We start from the raw sequence: 17,653 nt of genomic DNA on the forward strand, positions 1-17,653 counted from the left end.
ACACACACACACACACACACACACACACACACACACACTCTACAACAGTGGTGACCCCCCCAAATCGTATTTGAACTGGGACCCCCCCCCCCCCCCCCAGCAAATAAAATAAATACATTTGAATTTGAACTATATTGGTGACTGGTTCTCAATACCATGGGGGGGGGGGGGTAGAGAATCGACTCCCTGCTTGAAGGGGAACACCCCCCCCCCCACCACACACACACACACACACACACACACACACACACCTTCTCCAAACCTTAAACTAACTTCCGGGCAGGCAGCAGGCTGGCATTCCTCTCTCTCTCTCTCTCTCTCAGTGTCTCTCTCTCTCTCTCTCTCTCTCTCTCTCAGTGTCTCTCTCTCTCTCTCAGTGTCTCTCTCTCTCTCTCTCTCTCTCTCTCTCTCTCTGTCTCAGTAACCTCGCCTCACCAGGCTTTCCACCACGGCACTCTCTCAGTGTAAACGGATCGAGGCTCACACCAGATCTAAGCCACCTCGGTTAATTTTCTTCACAGAAGAACCACGTAGTGGGCTACTACACGCACACACGTGCACGCCACATAGGCTACACACACGTCGATTAACGCCGGGTCGCCGGCCGGGTGCACGCCACGCACGGATTGAAGGGGGGACACCGTGTGTGTGTGTGTGGAAAAGATTGTCCGACACACACACCACACCACGGAGACTGTGAGAGAAAGAGAGAGAGAGAGAGAGAGGACTTCAGTGACTCTACACACACCTCTCTCTATCATAAAAACGGGGTGCTGCCGGTGGAGCAGACGGAGAGGGTTTGCTCTCAGGGAGGATTGGGTTTATTCTACAGAATAAAGAGTGTTTTCTCTTGGATGTAATGAAGCTAAACATCAACATGGATCACATCCTGAACACCAACACACTGCTGCTGCTCCTCGCCACCGTCGGTAAGTCTTTCTCTCAACGCTGTTTGTTGGACTCATTCATGGTGTTTTAGGCGGAATGAATGTCGCGCCGAAAAGCAGCCAGATGTGATCAGATATCTGTGTGTTTAGATTTAGACTCTCGTTTAGGTGTATTTGTTATGGCAGAATCGATAAATAAATGATTACATTTACACGAGAGTCTAAATATAATATAGGCTGTATTAGTGGATAGTGTAAGCATTTGAGGTTGTGTGTCTGTGTCTGTATGACTGACTGACTGGCGTTACATACATTTGACTTGATCAAATCAATCTAATAATAATGGCAGCTGTCTGTCTGTCTGTCTGTCTGTCTGTCTGTGATCCAATCAAGACAGGTCTGCTGCCGATATGATCACTGTGTATCCACCTATCTGGATACTATGTATCATTCCACCTAGTACATCATGGATACTATGTATCATTCCACCTAGTACATCATGGATACTATGTATCATCCCACCTAGTACATCATGGATACTATGTATCATTCCACCTAGTACATCATGGATACTATGTATCATTCCACCTAGTACATCATGGATACTATGTATCATCCCACCTAGTACATCATGGATACTATGTATCATTCCACCTAGTACATCATGGATACTATGTATCATTCCACCTAGTACATCATGGATACTATGTATCATTCCACCTAGTACATCATGGATACTATGTATCATTCCACCTAGTACATCATGGATACTATGTATCATTCCACCTAGTACATCATGGATACTATGTATCATTCCACCTAGTACATCATGGATACTATGTAGCATTCATTCCACACATGTAGCCTGTGTGCGCCAGACAGTACAGTGTCTCCCTGGCTCTGCCATACTGTAGACACTGTGTCAGACAGTGGATAGATTATCGATATAATGTAGGCTACAGTATTCTGTGAGTGAGTATGTGTCCACATAGAATGTGGCTACTATGTAGCCCATGATGTGAGAGACACTCTAGCCGGCGTGTGTGTATACTATGTAGGTCTATATATATGAGAGAGAGAGTGTTGGTTCTGGTCTGTTAGGTATTCTACTGAACTGGTTTCTGGGTTTTTTTTTCACACGGGGATCAATGAGTGTATAGGACACTGCATGGTTTCATGTCTAGGACCCCCACAATGATACTCATTAGCCCTGTGGACCCCCATTTGAAAAGATATGCCAGGGACCCCCACAAGAGAAGATCTGTGCGGCTCTAGCAGTGACCTGCATTAGGCTACGGGCCCCCCATGTAATGGCATTTCTATCTCTGGGACCCCATTTGGTTCCATTTGTACACTCTCTGAGTTACAAACCCATAAGGGTCCATTTGGTTCCTAACTATCATTTAGCTGGGTACCCTCCTGGAACTCCCTCAAGGACCCCCTGGGGGTCCCCGGACCCCACTTTGGGAACCACTGGTTGTAGGAGACGAGGCTGTAACACTGCTTTCTGACCGACGCGGTTCATTTGTTTATTTCCAGAGACAAACTGTTGGTAATAAATAAACTACAGTATGTTGGTACCAGAGCCCTAGATATATAGACAAGAGTTACGCAAACTGCGTTCACTTACATAGACTTCTAAGAATGGGGACAACCAACTGGGACAAGTCCTGGACCGGAGGTAGGCATAAATGCACTGGACTCAGGGCAACAGCCCAGCTTTAATGATCTTAAATCCCTTTATTTTACATTGTTTTGTAGTAATAGTACAACACGAACATTAAAGAGACTTTAGTTGTTACTGTACAAAAACAGTTGTCGTGTTGCACACATGCCTAAAATGGCTCTTATTTGTGTCGCCCCTGGTTGAAAACAATTTATTTCCAACTCCAGCTTGTTTCTCTCCATCCAGGCTGCATGAACAGCGCTCGAGCTCTCGGTTTCTTCCCCCTCAATGTCCTAACTCTTCTGTTAGATGGCTCTGGTTGGTTCTAGTGTGCTGTGAGTGACGTAACTCTTCTGTTAGATGGCTCTGGTTGGTTCTAGTGTGCTGTGAGTGACGTAACTCTTCTGTTAGATGGCTCTGGTTGGTTCTAGTGTGCTGTGAGTGACGTAACTCTTCTGTTAGATGGCTCTGGTTGGTTCTAGTGTGCTGTGAGTGACGTAACTCTTCTGTTAGATGGCTCTGGTTGGTTCTAGTGTGCTGTGAGTGACGTAACTCTTCTGTTAGATGGCTCTGGTTGGTTCTAGTGTGCTGTGAGTGACGGAGGCTGACTGAATGAATTTGATGAAAATGAGTTTGTCGTACAGTTAGCTGAGTTTCACAGTGACGCCCAACACTGTAGCTAACTTCCTGTACGCTACCTTGCCCAGGTGACTGTGTGTGTGTGTGTGTGTGTGTGTGTGTGTGTGTGTGTGTGTGTGTGTGTGTGTGTGTGTGTGTGTGTGTGTGTGTGTGTGTGTGTGTGTGTGTGCAGCCGTGCACGCGTGAGAGCGCGAGCACGTGTGTGTCACTGAGTCATAAAGGAAGAAGGGCAGGCTACAACAGATGGACAATCATGAGAGTCATTCAGAGGAAATGCTAAAGAAGTGCGTGATGGTGGGGGTGTGTGTGTGTGTGTGTTGGGGGGGGGGGGAGTTGGGGCGGGGTTGATGGAAGTGATATGATAGTGTCAAACTAGCCAGGGGGTCGTAGATGGGGTCAGAGTTTAATTTGGAGCTATTGTTCTCTCACTGACTAGAACAGAGAATGCATGAGTAGAGCCCTGTGACTGTTCTGCTGTTCACATCACAGCTTTCTCTGTCTCTGGCTTTTATGTAGAACACTGGTTTTCAGCCCCTTTTCACATCAAGGTCCGTTGTTTATGTATTGGGCATTTGAGCCACGGACCACCGTTTGATGACATTTAGCCTCTCAGACCCATTTGAGCCACGGACCACCGTTTGATGACATTTAGCCTCTCAGACCCATTTGAGCCACGGACCACCATTTGATGACATTTAGCCTCTCAGACCCATCTGAGCCACGGACCACCATTTGATGACATTTAGCCTCTCAGACCCATTTGAGCCACGGACCACCATTTGATGACATTTACGAGCTTGTAGGTCTGCTATTTTTGAAAAATCTTTCAGAAAATTGTCATGATTTAAAAGTTGTTTTTTATTCCGACGTCAGGCCTAAATGGGTTAATGACATTTAGCCTCCCAGACCCATTTGAGCCACGGACCACCATTTGATGACATTTAGCCTCTCCCAAAACTAAAGAATATTTAATAGGATTTTCTCCACATCTCCATGCTGTATTGATGTTGGTACCATTAGGAGAGAAAACAGGCAAACGTTGATCAACAATTCTTCTACATTCTCTAATTGTGTAGAGTTCTTGTAAATGAAGTAATATATGTCCTTATTTAAGAAGGGTCCACTAACCAACTCTCCATCGACCACTGGTTGAAAACCACCGCTTGTATAGCTAAATGTGTCCTTGGGGGTCCTCATCATGACAAAATGCTTGGGGACCGCTGCTGAGTTGCCCTGCATTGCTTCTCCATATGGCAGGGGTCCTCGAGGGCCTCCCCTCCCCTCCCCCCCCCCCCCCCCCCCGGCTAAATAAGTTGATAAGCAGTTAACCAAACGGACCCCCCGAGGCCTGCAACAGTTCCATCATTGCAATCTGTTTTGGGTGTCGTTGTTATCATCGTTAGACTTCGAGACATTTTCCTTTTTTATGATGATTTGTATTTATCCTGGTATTTATTGCCAGTTATATGAATTGTATATTGTCTTGGTTATATAATTATTCTATGAGTTAAATTATGGTCAAACATCTGCATTACTTAATTTACAAGAAGTCTACACACAATTAGAGAATGTAGAATAATTGTTATTTTGATCAACGTCTGCCTGTTGTCTCTCCTAATGGTACCAACATCATGTTGTCTCTCCTACTGGTACCAACATCATGTTATCTCTCCTAATGGTACCAACATCATGTTGTCTCTCCTAATGGTACCAACATCATGTTGTCTCTCCTAATGGTACGAACATCATGTTGTCTCTCCTAATGGTACCAACATCATGTTGTCTCTCCTACTGGTACCAACATCATGTTGTCTCTCCTAATGGTACGAACATCATGTTGTCTCTCCTACTGGTACCAACATCATGTTGTCTCTCCTACTGGTACCAACATCATGTTGTCTCTCCTACTGGTACCAACATCATGTTGTCTCTCCTACTGGTACGAACATCATGTTGTCTCTCCTAATGGTACTAACATCATGTTGTCTCTCCTACTGGTACCAACATCATCTTGTCTCTCCTAATGGTACCAACATCATGTTGTCTCTCCTACTGGTACCAACAGCATGTTGTCTCTCCTAATGGTACCAACATCATGTTGTCTCTCCTAATGGTACCAACACCATGTTGTCTCTCCTAATGGTACCAACATCATGTTGTCTCTCCTAATGGTACCAACATCATGTTGTCTCTCCTAATGGTACCAACACCATGTTGTCTCTCCTAATGGTACCAACATCATGTTGTCTCTCCTAATGGTACCAACATCATGTTGTCTCTCCTAATGGTACCAACATCATGTTGTCTCTCCTAATGGTACCAACATCATGTTATCTCTCCTAATGGTACCAACATCATGTTGTCTCTCCTAATGGTACCAACATCATGTTGTCTCTCCTAATGGTACCAACATCATGTTGTCTCTCCTAATGGTACCAACATCATGTTGTCTCTCCTAATGGTACCAACATCATGTTATCTCTCCTAATGGTACCAACATCATGTTGTCTCTCCTACTGGTACCAACATCATGTTGTCTCTCCTACTGGTACCAACATCATGTTGTCTCTCCTACTGGTACCAACATCATGTTGTCTCTCCTACTGGTACCAACATCATGTTATCTCTCCTAATGGTACCAACATCATGTTGTCTCTCCTACTGGTACCAACATCATGTTGTCTCTCCTACTGGTACCAACATCATGTTGTCTCTCCTACTGGTACCAACATCATGTTGTCTCTCCTAATGGTACCAACATCATGTTGTCTCTCCTACTGGTACCAACATCATGTTGTCTCTCCTACTGGTACCAACATCATGTTATCTCTCCTACTGGTACCAACATCATGTTGTCTCTCCTAATGGTACCAACATCATGTTGTCTCTCCTACTGGTACCAACATCATGTTGTCTCTCCTAATGGTACCAACATCATGTTGTCTCTCCTACTGGTACCAACATCATGTTGTCTATCCTACTGGTACCAACATCATGTTGTCTCTCCTACTGGTACCAACATCATGTTGTCTCTCCTAATGGTACCAACATCATGTTGTCTCTCCTACTGGTACCAACATCATGTTGTCTCTCCTAATGGTACCAACATCATGTTATCTCTCCTACTGGTACCAACATCATGTTGTCTCTCCTAATGGTACCAACATCATGTTGTCTCTCCTACTGGTACCAACATCATGTTGTCTCTCCTACTGGTACCAACATCATGTTGTCTCTCCTACTGGTACCAACATCAACACAGCATGGAATTGTTGGACAAAATCTTACCCCCAACAACATATTCTTCAGTTTATATAACATTAACAATTTACACTTTAGGCCTTTGAATTGGCCGTCGTCTCGCGTCCGTGCCGCCACATACTGTTAGCCGCTTGCAGATCGGGCTATTTTCGACAACACGCGACAATCGGGGCATTAGCGCGGAATGGACTAATGAGCGTATAGAGGCGTGGTGTGGAGTGGAGCCACACTTTAGTTCCAACCGGACAAACCCATGATGTAGCATGAGCTGATCTGCGCTGACACACTGACTCCTATTAGCCCATTCTGACCTGAGATCAGATTCTTAGAACTGGCCACCCCGTAAAATCTGAATCACTGGACTCAGGGCAACAGCCCAGCTTTAATGACCTTAAATCCCTTTAATTTTAGATCGTTCTTTTAGTAATAGTACAGCATAAACATTACAGAGACTTTAGTTGTCACTGTGCAATACTTTAAAACAGTTGTCATGTTGCACACATTGCCTAAAATAGCTGATATTTGCACGTTGAAAACGATGCATTTCCAATTCCAGCTTGATCTCCATCCAGGCTGCATGAACAGCGCTCGAGCGCTTGGTTTTCTGCCCCCTCAATGTTGTAACTCTCTCAACTATATGGCTCTGAGCCTGCCTACGCACGCACGCACGCACGCACGCGACAGCTGTGACTTTCCACTTGACTTCCACTCCGGATTTGAACACTGTTTCCTGTGTGGCGTGCTGGCATGTTTTTTTTACACCACTGAGCTAGTAGAGCCACCCTGCTTGCTTCAGTTGCTTGCTTGCTCAGGGGAGAAATGTAATCTTGACCGTGAGGTGAAATTCTGTGTCAGATCATGTGTCTAGCTGATGATGACCTTTGACACCGTCGGAATGTCTCGAGACCCCATACAACCTCCCTGATTGTATAAGCCAGCTGTTCCCAAACTTCATCGTCAAGGACCCCCAAATTGACACTAATTAGACCCACCGTTACAAAATCTACCCCCATTAGGTCCCCAAGGACCCCCATTAGAGAAGATTTTTACGGCTCTAGCAGTGACTCTCAACCATTTAAATTTCAAGGACCCCCAGTTTGACCTGCATTAGGCTACGGTCCCCCATTTCTATCTCTGGGACCCCCAATGTATATATTGTAAAATCAAGGTTAGTTTAACTCTCAGAGTTACAGAACCCTAAGGGATCTCCTGGAACTCCCTCAAGGACCCCTGGGGGTCCACAGACCCCACTTTGGGAACCACTGATATGAGTTATACCAGTAAGACGCCTGAGGGCGAGAAGCGAGCATCCGCCTGGGTGACATCAGACTGCTGGGGCTCAGATCAACATATGGAATGAATTCTGTACTGGCCAAATATGGAGCGTGTCTTGAGTGTACAGGGTTTGATGAGGTCAGATCAACATATGGAATGTTAGAACAGGTCAGCTCAATATGGAGATCTAAGGGTGGCAGCGGGGGCGTTGTGTTGAGTCTACAGGGTTTGATGAGGTCAGATGAGGTACTATAAACATGGAATGAATTCTGTATTGGCCAGGATAGAAGCAAAGATTTGAGTTGAAAACGTTCGCTCTGAAAGAATATGTTTGTGCCGCATTTTCGTGATTTTTCAAAAATAGCAGACCTACAAGCCCGTAGCGTGGCACTCGGTGTGTGAGAGTTTTAGACACAAACACAAAAGTAGACTTAGTTACTGCACACTAACGAAACTAAAACGTTGGCTTTGGACAGATGAATCTGTTCTTTGATGGAGGAGGAGGCATTCTTCTTGTGTGCAGAACACCACACAGCAGTAGCAGTATAGCCTACTGGAGCCATAGCCTACTGCGGTAAGCGTGCATGCTTACCGTATACGTGCAGGTATAAACGGTTAAAGCTGTTGTTATGCAAAGTAGCATTTGAATTGGGCACGGTACTTGACACGGTGTGGGAATGGGGGGAGCGCAAACCGCCAGGAAACCTAGACTGGTGCGTCTTGGAACGTCTGGTGAGTGAGTGGTGATCGAGGTGGGGGTTCGAGCGTGCATGCACACACGTGCACTGTTCCGTACCTGCAGCACGTGCACGTCACAATTGTACCACACCGTGGTACTGTGTTCTACGAGCATGACACCACTGCTCACACGTATCGTGATAAAAGTGTGTGTGTGTGTGTGTGTGTGTGTGTGTGTGTGTGTGTGTGTGTGTGTGGTCTTAAATTAGTATACTATACTGATGATCACATGACCGACGACCATATAGAGTGAACATGTTGTCAACATGTCTTCCTGTTTGAACACTGGAATCTCTCTCTCTCTCTCTGTCTTGGTCTCTGTCTCTGTCTCTGTCTCTGTCTCTGTCTCTCTCTCTCTGTCTCTCTCTCTCTCTCTCTCTCTCTCTCTCTCTCTCTCTCTCTCTCTCTCTCTCTCTCTCTCTGTCTGTTTAAACAACGTGTCTACAGCTCTCCTAAACAACTGTTTTTAGGATTTTAGGATTATTATTATTATTTTTAGCCCATAATCAACGTCTCTCAGGCACGCAGGCACGCACACACGCATGCACGCACACACGCATGCACGCGCACACACACACACACACACACACACACCCACACACTGTCGCTCACAAAGCACCAACATCACACAATTTGGCACGTAGTGAGTTTATTCCTGGGTTATCTTATGTTGTGTAACAAGCACACACACACATGCACGCACGCACACACACACACACACACACACACACACACACACACACACACACACAATAGGCATTTATCAGACGCTCTTAATCCAGAGCGATTTTTACAGTAATCAAGTACAACACATACATCAAATACATCGAAATATTCATCAAGAATCATACGTAAACAGAGAGACTAACATCCGTCTAACAGTAAAATATCTGTACGAAATGCAATTGCTATCTAAATTAAACGCCGATCTACAAGCTCACAATCTCTCGATGCATGACGCTGTCATGTATGTATGGGCTGTCAATCAGATAGGACTTTTCTCCAGTGTTGGCAAAATATTACTTTAACACTAATATACTATTACTTAAACAAAGAAATAAAGTTACACTACTTATTACTCCCTGAGAAAAGTAACTAGTTATTACTTTACTTATTACTTTTTTCTCTCGCCCCCAGTAATTGCATATTATTTTGTCCCCAAAAGTCTTACTTTGCATTTTCAACATTAGCAGTCCCCCCTCCCCTATTCTGCAGTGTTTATTTAACTCTAAAAAGTCTACTGTATAGTGTACACATGATGATGGATCCATTTGTACACATACCGGTAGATTAGAAGTATATTTCTTCGACGTGGAATATAGCTTGCACAACTTGCAGCGGACAATAATGTTCATCTCGTCTTGATCGCGGACATATACTCAAAATAATGCGAATACTTCCAAGTATTGAATGTTATAACTCTTTGTTGTGCCGGTGTTTCTGTCTCCTCCACCTCCTCCATGCTTAGTTTGTTTACGTCTCTTCTCTCTAACAGTGCAGTCTAACGAGTTACACACACTAGTTTAGGTTGTTGTTCCGTGTTCCGGACGGTTTAAGGCCCTCCCTTCTGCATCCGATACTTCACACATACTGTACGCACCGACGAGTGTGCATCGTTTCCGTATCCGCTCTAGAGTCTAGATCTAGAACAACTTGACCCCTATCCAGTCTACCATTATAAATAAACACTCAAACCCACAGTTCCATCAAGGCTCGTGAAAATAGTAATAATATTGCTTTTGGAAAAAAGTAAATGTAATATTATTACTCAAATATGTAACTAGTTAAGTTACATATTACTGGAAAAAAGTAATAATAAGTTACTTGCCAACACTGCTTTTCTGATTGGACGTATGGGGCTGTCAATCAGATAGGACTTTTCTCATTGGACGTAACTATGGACTGTCAATCAAGGACAGGAAGTGGGTTTTTTTTCCTCGGTACTACAGTAGGCGTTCCCGCATAACTTCCGGGTATGATGATGATGTCATGCCCTCTAGACTAGATACAAAGTGTGGGAAAAATGCGTCTACATTGAACGGCCCCTGAAGAACCAACCAATAACACGTCAGCCTTTGTGTGATGTCGACCCTGAAGAACCAATAACACGTCAGCCTTTTGTGTGATGTCGACCCTGAAGAACCAATAACATGTCGGCCTTTGTGCGAGGTTAAATTGTGCGGGTTGCCATGTTGTTGGAATACACACATTACCAGACCGTCAAATATTTGCTGTAGTCAGCCTTGGCTGCGACCGGGCATGCATGGAGTGTCTCCCCTCCTTAGGTATGCAGCCTGCGGCTGTGTGTGTGTGTGTGTGTGTGTGTGTGTGTGTGTAGGGGGGGGGGGGGGGTGTAATGGCTAGCTAGAAGTCTGCAGACGATAGCCCCCATGGTGAGGTGGGGGAGGGGTGGGGGTGGTATGTGCCTCAGTCACACAGGAGGAAAACAGTGTTTTAGTGGAGGCCCTGTATGTAGTCGGGGGGGGGGGGGTTTAATACAGTCTGGGAATACATTTCTTACCAAGAAATGTATTCACCAATGTGTTTGTAAAGGTTTCTACTAACATATCCCACATTTGTTTCTATTCAACCACCCTAGGGGAATGTTTGACAGCTGCTGAAAGTTGGGGTACCATCAACAACCAATATAAGGCTAAATGTTCTAAATTTCATTATGCTTATTATGCATGTGACATGTCAAGCTAGGGGGGTTTTCATCATTCTGAATCCATTCCAAGCATTAGTTTTGCACGAAAAACACTCCTTGGGCTAAAAACGGCCATAGCCGTCATCACAAATGTGATTAAGTCAGTATATTTGGGCAATTGGCTATGGTCAAACTAGTGGTCAAACTAGGGGGATTTCATGATTCTGAATCCATTCCAAACATTAGTTTTGCACGAAAAACACTCCTTGTCCTTGGGCTTAAAAAGGCCATAGCCGTCATCACAAATGTGATGAGGTCGGCACATTTGGGCACATTTGGGCAAGTGTCTATGGCCGTTTTTATAGTCCAAGGAGTGTCTTCCGTGCAAAACTAATGCTTGGAATGGATTCAGAATGATGAAAACCACCTAGTTTGACACGTCACATAAAGCTACTTAAAGCTTAATGAAATTTTGAAATTTTTGCCTTCTATTGGTTGTTGATGGTACCCCAACTTTCAGCAGCTGTCAAAAATTCCCCTAGGGTGGTTGAATAGAAACCAATGTGGGATATGTTAGTAGACACCTTTACAAACACATTGGTGAAGAACATTCTTGGTAAGAAATGTATTCCCAGATTATTATACTGATAATATTCCCTGACGAAAGCCCCAGCGATGCTTTTTAGTAATACTTTTATTATTATTATTATTATTATTACAAGTCATCAGCTCAGCGTTGCATGTCTGATTATTATTATTATAAGCTTCTTTTTTGTTTTGGCCTTGGCTTGTTTGCATGGGTTGTGTTTTTTGGGGGCTTGTTTATGAAGTTTAGTTGCTTACAAAACACAGCAACAGCTAGGCAACTACTATTTTTGACAAGAAAACTACACCATGTTCGCTTAGAATAAGCATAAATGGCAAGTGTGTGTGTGTGTGTGTGTGTGTGTGTGTGGCTGTGAGCCAAAGGACAAAGTTATGGCCCCTAATTTCATTTTTTGAACGAGAATCCCCACATTCTCGCCAAAGCATGCATGCCATGCACACACCGAGACATGTTGCAACGTGCGTGTGTGTGTGTGTGTGTGTGTGTGTGTGTGTCAGCCATTCCTCTCTGCTCGTCGTAACAGGCCCAACAGAGACGTGCTGTCAGAGTGTGTGTGCGTGTGCGTGCGTGTGCAGTAGAGACATGCTGACAGATGTAACTAATTTCTTTACTAGTTACAATAAATTATTAAAAAATCACTAGTTACAGGGGCCGCAGTGGCACAGTCGGTAGTGCTGTCGCCTCACAGCTAGAAGGTCCTGGGTTCGATTCCCGCTGGGGACGCTGTGGGCGCTAGGGGTGTGCTCTCTTCTCCGCGTCATCAGTGCCCTAGGTACCCTCACATGTTCTCCCCGTGTCCCCTAGGGTAGGTACCCTCACATGTTCTCCCCGTGTCAAAAAAACATGCAGTAATCCTAGTCTCTATACTACCTCCCCCTGGCCAGGGGAAAGGAACTGGTCGGAATAATGTGTTCCTTCCACGCGCTACGTCCAACCAGGGAAACTCCCCCCTGTCAGGTGTAAAGGAGCAGCTTGGACTCCTCATGCATAGAAGAAAGCATGAGGTCAGTCCGCTGTCCCCCCAGGTTGGCAGAGGAGGTGTAGCGCCCAGGATTACATTAGATAATTGACACTGGGTGAAAAGATGGGTTGCACAATCGTGGGATAACAACAGAAAAAAAAGAACTATTGTTCTGTGACACAGAAAGAGAAAGTGCTTTGTTAAGCTGCTTTAATAGATTGGCATGGCTCTTTATCGCTGTGGACAATCCTTTCTGTCCTCCAAACACAATTTGCATTTTACCTTTTTAGCCTCCATTATCGACACAACTTCAGAATAATGTTTTGTGTTTCCAAGATGAATGCTGTCGCTGTCATCTGCATTTTGCCATTGTTACCGGTATGCCTGGTGAGCGGGCTGCACACTGTGTGTGTGTGTGTGTGTGTGTGTGTGTGTGTGTGTGTGTGTGTGTGTGTGTGTGTGTGTGTGTGTGTGTGTGTGTGTGTGTGTGTGTGTGTGTGTGTCCAATTGTCTCTTATTATCCTGGAATCTTGCCCTACGACATTAACCAATCATCACTTTTGCTGAAGTTAGTGTGAGAGCAGACCCCCAGGCTGTTAGATGACAGATAGGAGTGAATCTATTCTACGTCCGAGCATGAGTAATCTAGTAAGAGAGTGGTGACACTAGCGTTGACTCCCATTGTAACAATGGAATGTGGAAGTGCTCATTCTATCTCACTGGGATAGTTCCAGCCATAGGAGCAATGTCTGGAACTATAGCCCAATAGGCACCCCGCTTTGCGGCGAGATCAAAGCGTGTCGCTACTCTCCTACTCTACACTCTGGTCCGAGCATGATTCTGATTGGCCTACCGACACCGCCCCGCCTGCCTCTGATTGGCCTACCAACACTGCCCCGCCTGCCTCTGATTGGCCTACCGACACTGCCCCGCCTGCCTCTGATTGGCCTACCGACACTGCCCGTCTTGCCCCCATGGTCTCGCCAGATTGTCCTGAGAATGACAGCTGGTCACGTGTGACAGGCTGCAGCCGAGTTGTAACGAACTTGTAACTTTTATTTTTGTAGAAGAGGCATACTAATATTGTTCATGCCTTTGTTTGCTCTGATTGAATAATTGATTGAACACGACGATTTAGATGACGTTTGTAGACGTCTGACGTCCTCGGGTCTAAATGGGTTAAAGTACGGTAGGTAAGTAAAGTAAATGTACTCGGTTAGTTTCCTACCTGTGGTCACCTCCCTGGACGGTGCTGCTGTGTGCGCTGACCAGAGCTTTATGATGAATGGTGTGGACCACCGGGTCAAAGACACGCCGTCTGAGTCTTTATGTGGGCTAAAGTTAAAAAAAGAACAACTATTCTATTCTCCAAACTGTGGTATGTGAGAGAGAAAGGTGCAACGTGCGCGCGTGCCTGCGTGCGTGTGTGCGTGCGTGCGTGCGTCCGTGCGTGCGTGCGTGTGTGCGTGTGTTTTGTGTCGGCCATTCCTGAGAGAAACGGCCCTTATGGTCCTTGCAGGCTGGACGCGTTTTTTTGGAAAACCGACGGAATTCTTTCAGTTGAGTTTAAACTCTGTCTCTCTCTCTCTCTCTGTGTCTCCAGGTGTCTCTCTCTCCAGGGTGGTCAAGGTGTCTCCTGGTCCTCTGATCAGGGTTCAGGGTCAGTCCGTGTCCATCCGCTGTGACGTCAGCGAGTACGAGGGTCCCCGAGAACAGGTACAGTATGAGTAGTACAGTACAGCAGGGGTAGGCAACCTTAGGCACCAGTGCCAACATTGGCACAAAGGAGGGTGATCACTGGCACACTGGCAAGTGTGTGAGAGTATTTTTGGTTGTAAATAAACTATTTAAAAAAATGAGTCAAATCCCTCACATTTGTGTGTAAATGACATCCTGCATTCCACATTCATTAAAACGGAACTCTGTTATTGCCCCGAGTATAATGATCATTATAACAACGTGAAAGAAAATATTTAAAAAGAAGGAAAAACTGGACAGACCTAATATTAGACCTGAAAGACTTACTGACCCGGTGATATTGTAATTGAGGTGTTGTGGGTTGATTGTTCTGTGAATAGGATGGGGAGGGGGAGGGAGGGGGTTCTCTGTGTGTGTGTGTGTGTGTGTGTGTGTGTGTGTGTGTACGTGCGCGCACACGAGTATGCATGTGAGAGTGAATGTTTTGAGTTCAATTTTTATACACTGTATAATGACTATGCTCTGTGTTTTGTTCAAAAAACTAATAAAAATTGAATGAGAAAAAAAAAATAGAAGGAAAAACTTTATATTTGTGGACAAGCAAAACATGTCGGACTTTTTGACGTGGTGTCATTAAAATTAATTAATGTTGATATGGCACACTGACGATCTAGAAAATACAAACATGGCACTTCATTAAAAAAGGTTGCAGACCCCTGCAGTACAGTACAGACCACTATGTAATGCAGGGGTCGGCAATAGGCGGCCCGCGGCCCGAAACCGGCCCCTCAGAAATGATTTCTAGCCTGTGAGATTATTTTATGAATCATGTTTTTTATATTATATTATATTATCTCTCTCTCTCTCTCTCTCTCTTTCTCTCTCTCTCTCCCTCCCCCGCCACGCAGGACTTTGATTGGACCATGAAGAGGGAGGGCCAGTCGTCGCTGAACGTCATCTCGACGTTCGACAGCCGCTTCGCCGACGCGTCGCTGCGCGGCCGCGTGGACGCCGGCCTCATCGCCTACGAGCGGCTCGCCGACAACGCCGTGGAGCTGAGGATACGAGAGGTCACGACCTCCGACGGGGGCGTGTACCAGTGCAAGACGCCGAGCACCGACTCTGTGATCAGAGGGAACTACGAGGCCGACGCGCTGCTCACCGGTACAACATACTGTTACTATAAGAGGCTAATACTGGTGTAATCTCTAACTGGACCCTCGACTGGTAGTGTGTGGTTCTGAGTCTGACAGACTGGTAGTGTGTGGTTCTGAGTCTGACAGACTGGTAGTGTGTGGTTCTGACAGACTGGTAGTGTGTGGTTCTGAGTCTGACAGACTGGTAGTGTGTGGTTCTGAGTCTGACAGACTGGTAGTGTGTGGTTCTGACAGACTGGTAGTGTGTGGTTCTGAGTCTGACAGACTGGTAGTGTGTGGTTCTGAGTCTGACAGACTGGTAGTGTGTGGTTCTGACAGACTGGTAGTGTGTGGTTCTGACAGACTGGTAGTGTGTGGTTCTGACAGACTGGTAGTGTGTGGTTCTGACAGACTGGTAGTGTGTGGTTCTGACAGACTGGTAGTGTGTGCAGGCTGGGTGTGTGTGTGGTTCTGACAGACTGGTAGTGTGTTGTTCTGACAGACTGGTAGTGTGTGCAGGCTGGGTGGTGTGTGGTTCTGACAGACTGGTAGTGTGTTGTTCTGACAGACTGGTAGTGTGTGCAGGCTGGGTGGTGTGTGGTTCTGACAGACTGGTATAGTGTGTGCAGGCTGGGTGTGTGTGTGTGTGTGTGTGTGTGTGTGTGTGTGGTTCTGACAGACTGGTAGTGTGTGCAGGCTGGGTGGTGTGTGGTTCTGACAGACTGGTAGTGTGTGCAGGCTGGGTGTGTGTGTGGTTCTGACAGACTGGTAGTGTGTTGTTCTGACAGACTGGTAGTGTGTGCAGGCTGGGTGGTGTGTGGTTCTGACAGACTGGTAGTGTGTGCAGGCTGGGTGGTGTGTGGTTCTGACAGACTGGTAGTGTGTGCAGGCTTGGTGGTGTGACACGAGACAGTATCACGCTAAAGGTTCACAAACAAACAGGGGACATACTGTATATAGTGCTGGATCATAATGACGTGACAACAAGATATGAGACGTAGAAACGTAACATGATAATGACTACTGCAGCAAGGCTGACCTTACTAGCGCTGAGATGTCTCTCGTAGCCTATCTATAAAGTATGCTACAGTACAGGCAGTACACAACACACATCAAGTACACTAAATGGTGCATTTAGTGTACTTGCCTTTATCCAAGGCGCTTTACATAGATTGTGCATTACATTCACCCATTCACACACGCATTGTGAAATGAAAGAGAAGAGATGAATAATGTTACACAGCTCTGCCAGTAACAACAAATACAGAACATTGAGGACAGACACATACCATTTGTAAGCACAGTAACCCACTACCTAGTAAGCTACATATTAATATCATGTGACCTGACCTCCCACTCACGCACTCACGCGCACACACACACACACACACACACACACATGGCCATCTAGATGGCAGATGTCATGTAGGTAGGTGTGTTTGGCTCGTGTCAAGTTGGGCCACCGCGTCATAGAGCTATGCATAGTAGATCATCCACCGGATTTCCTCCCATCCACTTGCTGTGTGTGTGTGTGTGTGTGTGTGTGTGTGTGTGTGTGTGTGTGTGTGTGTGTGTGTGTGTGTGTGTGTGTGTGTGTGTGTGTGTGTGTGTGTGTGTGTGTGTGTGTGTGTGTGTGTGTGTGTGTGTGTGTGTGTGTGTGTGTGTGTGTGTGTGTGTGTGTGTGTGTGTGTGTGTGTGTGTGTGTGTGTGTGTGTGTGTGTGTGTGTGTGTGTGTGTGTGTGTGTGTGTGTGTGTGTGTGTGTGTGTGTGTGTGTGTGTGTGTGTGTGTGTGTGTGTGTGTGTGTGTGTGTGTGTGTGTGTGTTTGTGAGAAAATATTTAGCATTTTTTCAGTTCATTTTTCAAATGGAGACAGTACGACACTACAGTGAGTCTCGTATGATTCACAGAGCTTTACGACGCACACAACCAGCGCGCACACACACACACACACACACACACACAGTTGAAACAGGTGACATGTTGTCATTGTGATGACTCATTATGCAGAACTCATGGCTCCTTAATGAGAGATCTCAGAGCCAGCTGTGTGTGATCTGATGTTGACGTGTGTGTGTGTGTGTGTGTGTGTGTGTGTGTGTGTGTGTGTGTGTGCACGCACGCGCACGCACGGATGAGC

The 17,653-nt window shown here is 45.7% G+C and overlaps 1 protein-coding gene across 2 annotated transcripts in view; it reads left to right on the plus strand.

The window, feature by feature from the left end:
- The first annotated feature begins 604 nt into the window (after positions 1-604).
- The window catches only part of ptgfrnb (prostaglandin F2 receptor inhibitor b), a 77,302-nt gene continuing 60,253 nt past the window's right edge, over positions 605-17,653 (plus strand). Inside the window, exons 1-3 of one of the 2 annotated variants that reach the window (XM_080758787.1) lie at positions 605-929; positions 14,285-14,397; positions 15,288-15,543. In XM_080758787.1, coding sequence (XP_080614913.1) covers positions 860-929; positions 14,285-14,397; positions 15,288-15,543 — 439 coding nt within the window. In that variant the 5' untranslated portion in view covers positions 605-859. The remainder of the gene's footprint in view (positions 930-14,284; positions 14,398-15,287; positions 15,544-17,653) is intronic. The other variant, XM_080758788.1, reaches the window with a different exon arrangement.

The sequence above is a fragment of the Protomyctophum bolini genome, assembly GCF_963924005.1.
Source record: "Protomyctophum bolini genome assembly, chromosome: 24".
NCBI classification, from domain to species: Eukaryota; Metazoa; Chordata; class Actinopteri; order Myctophiformes; family Myctophidae; genus Protomyctophum; species Protomyctophum bolini.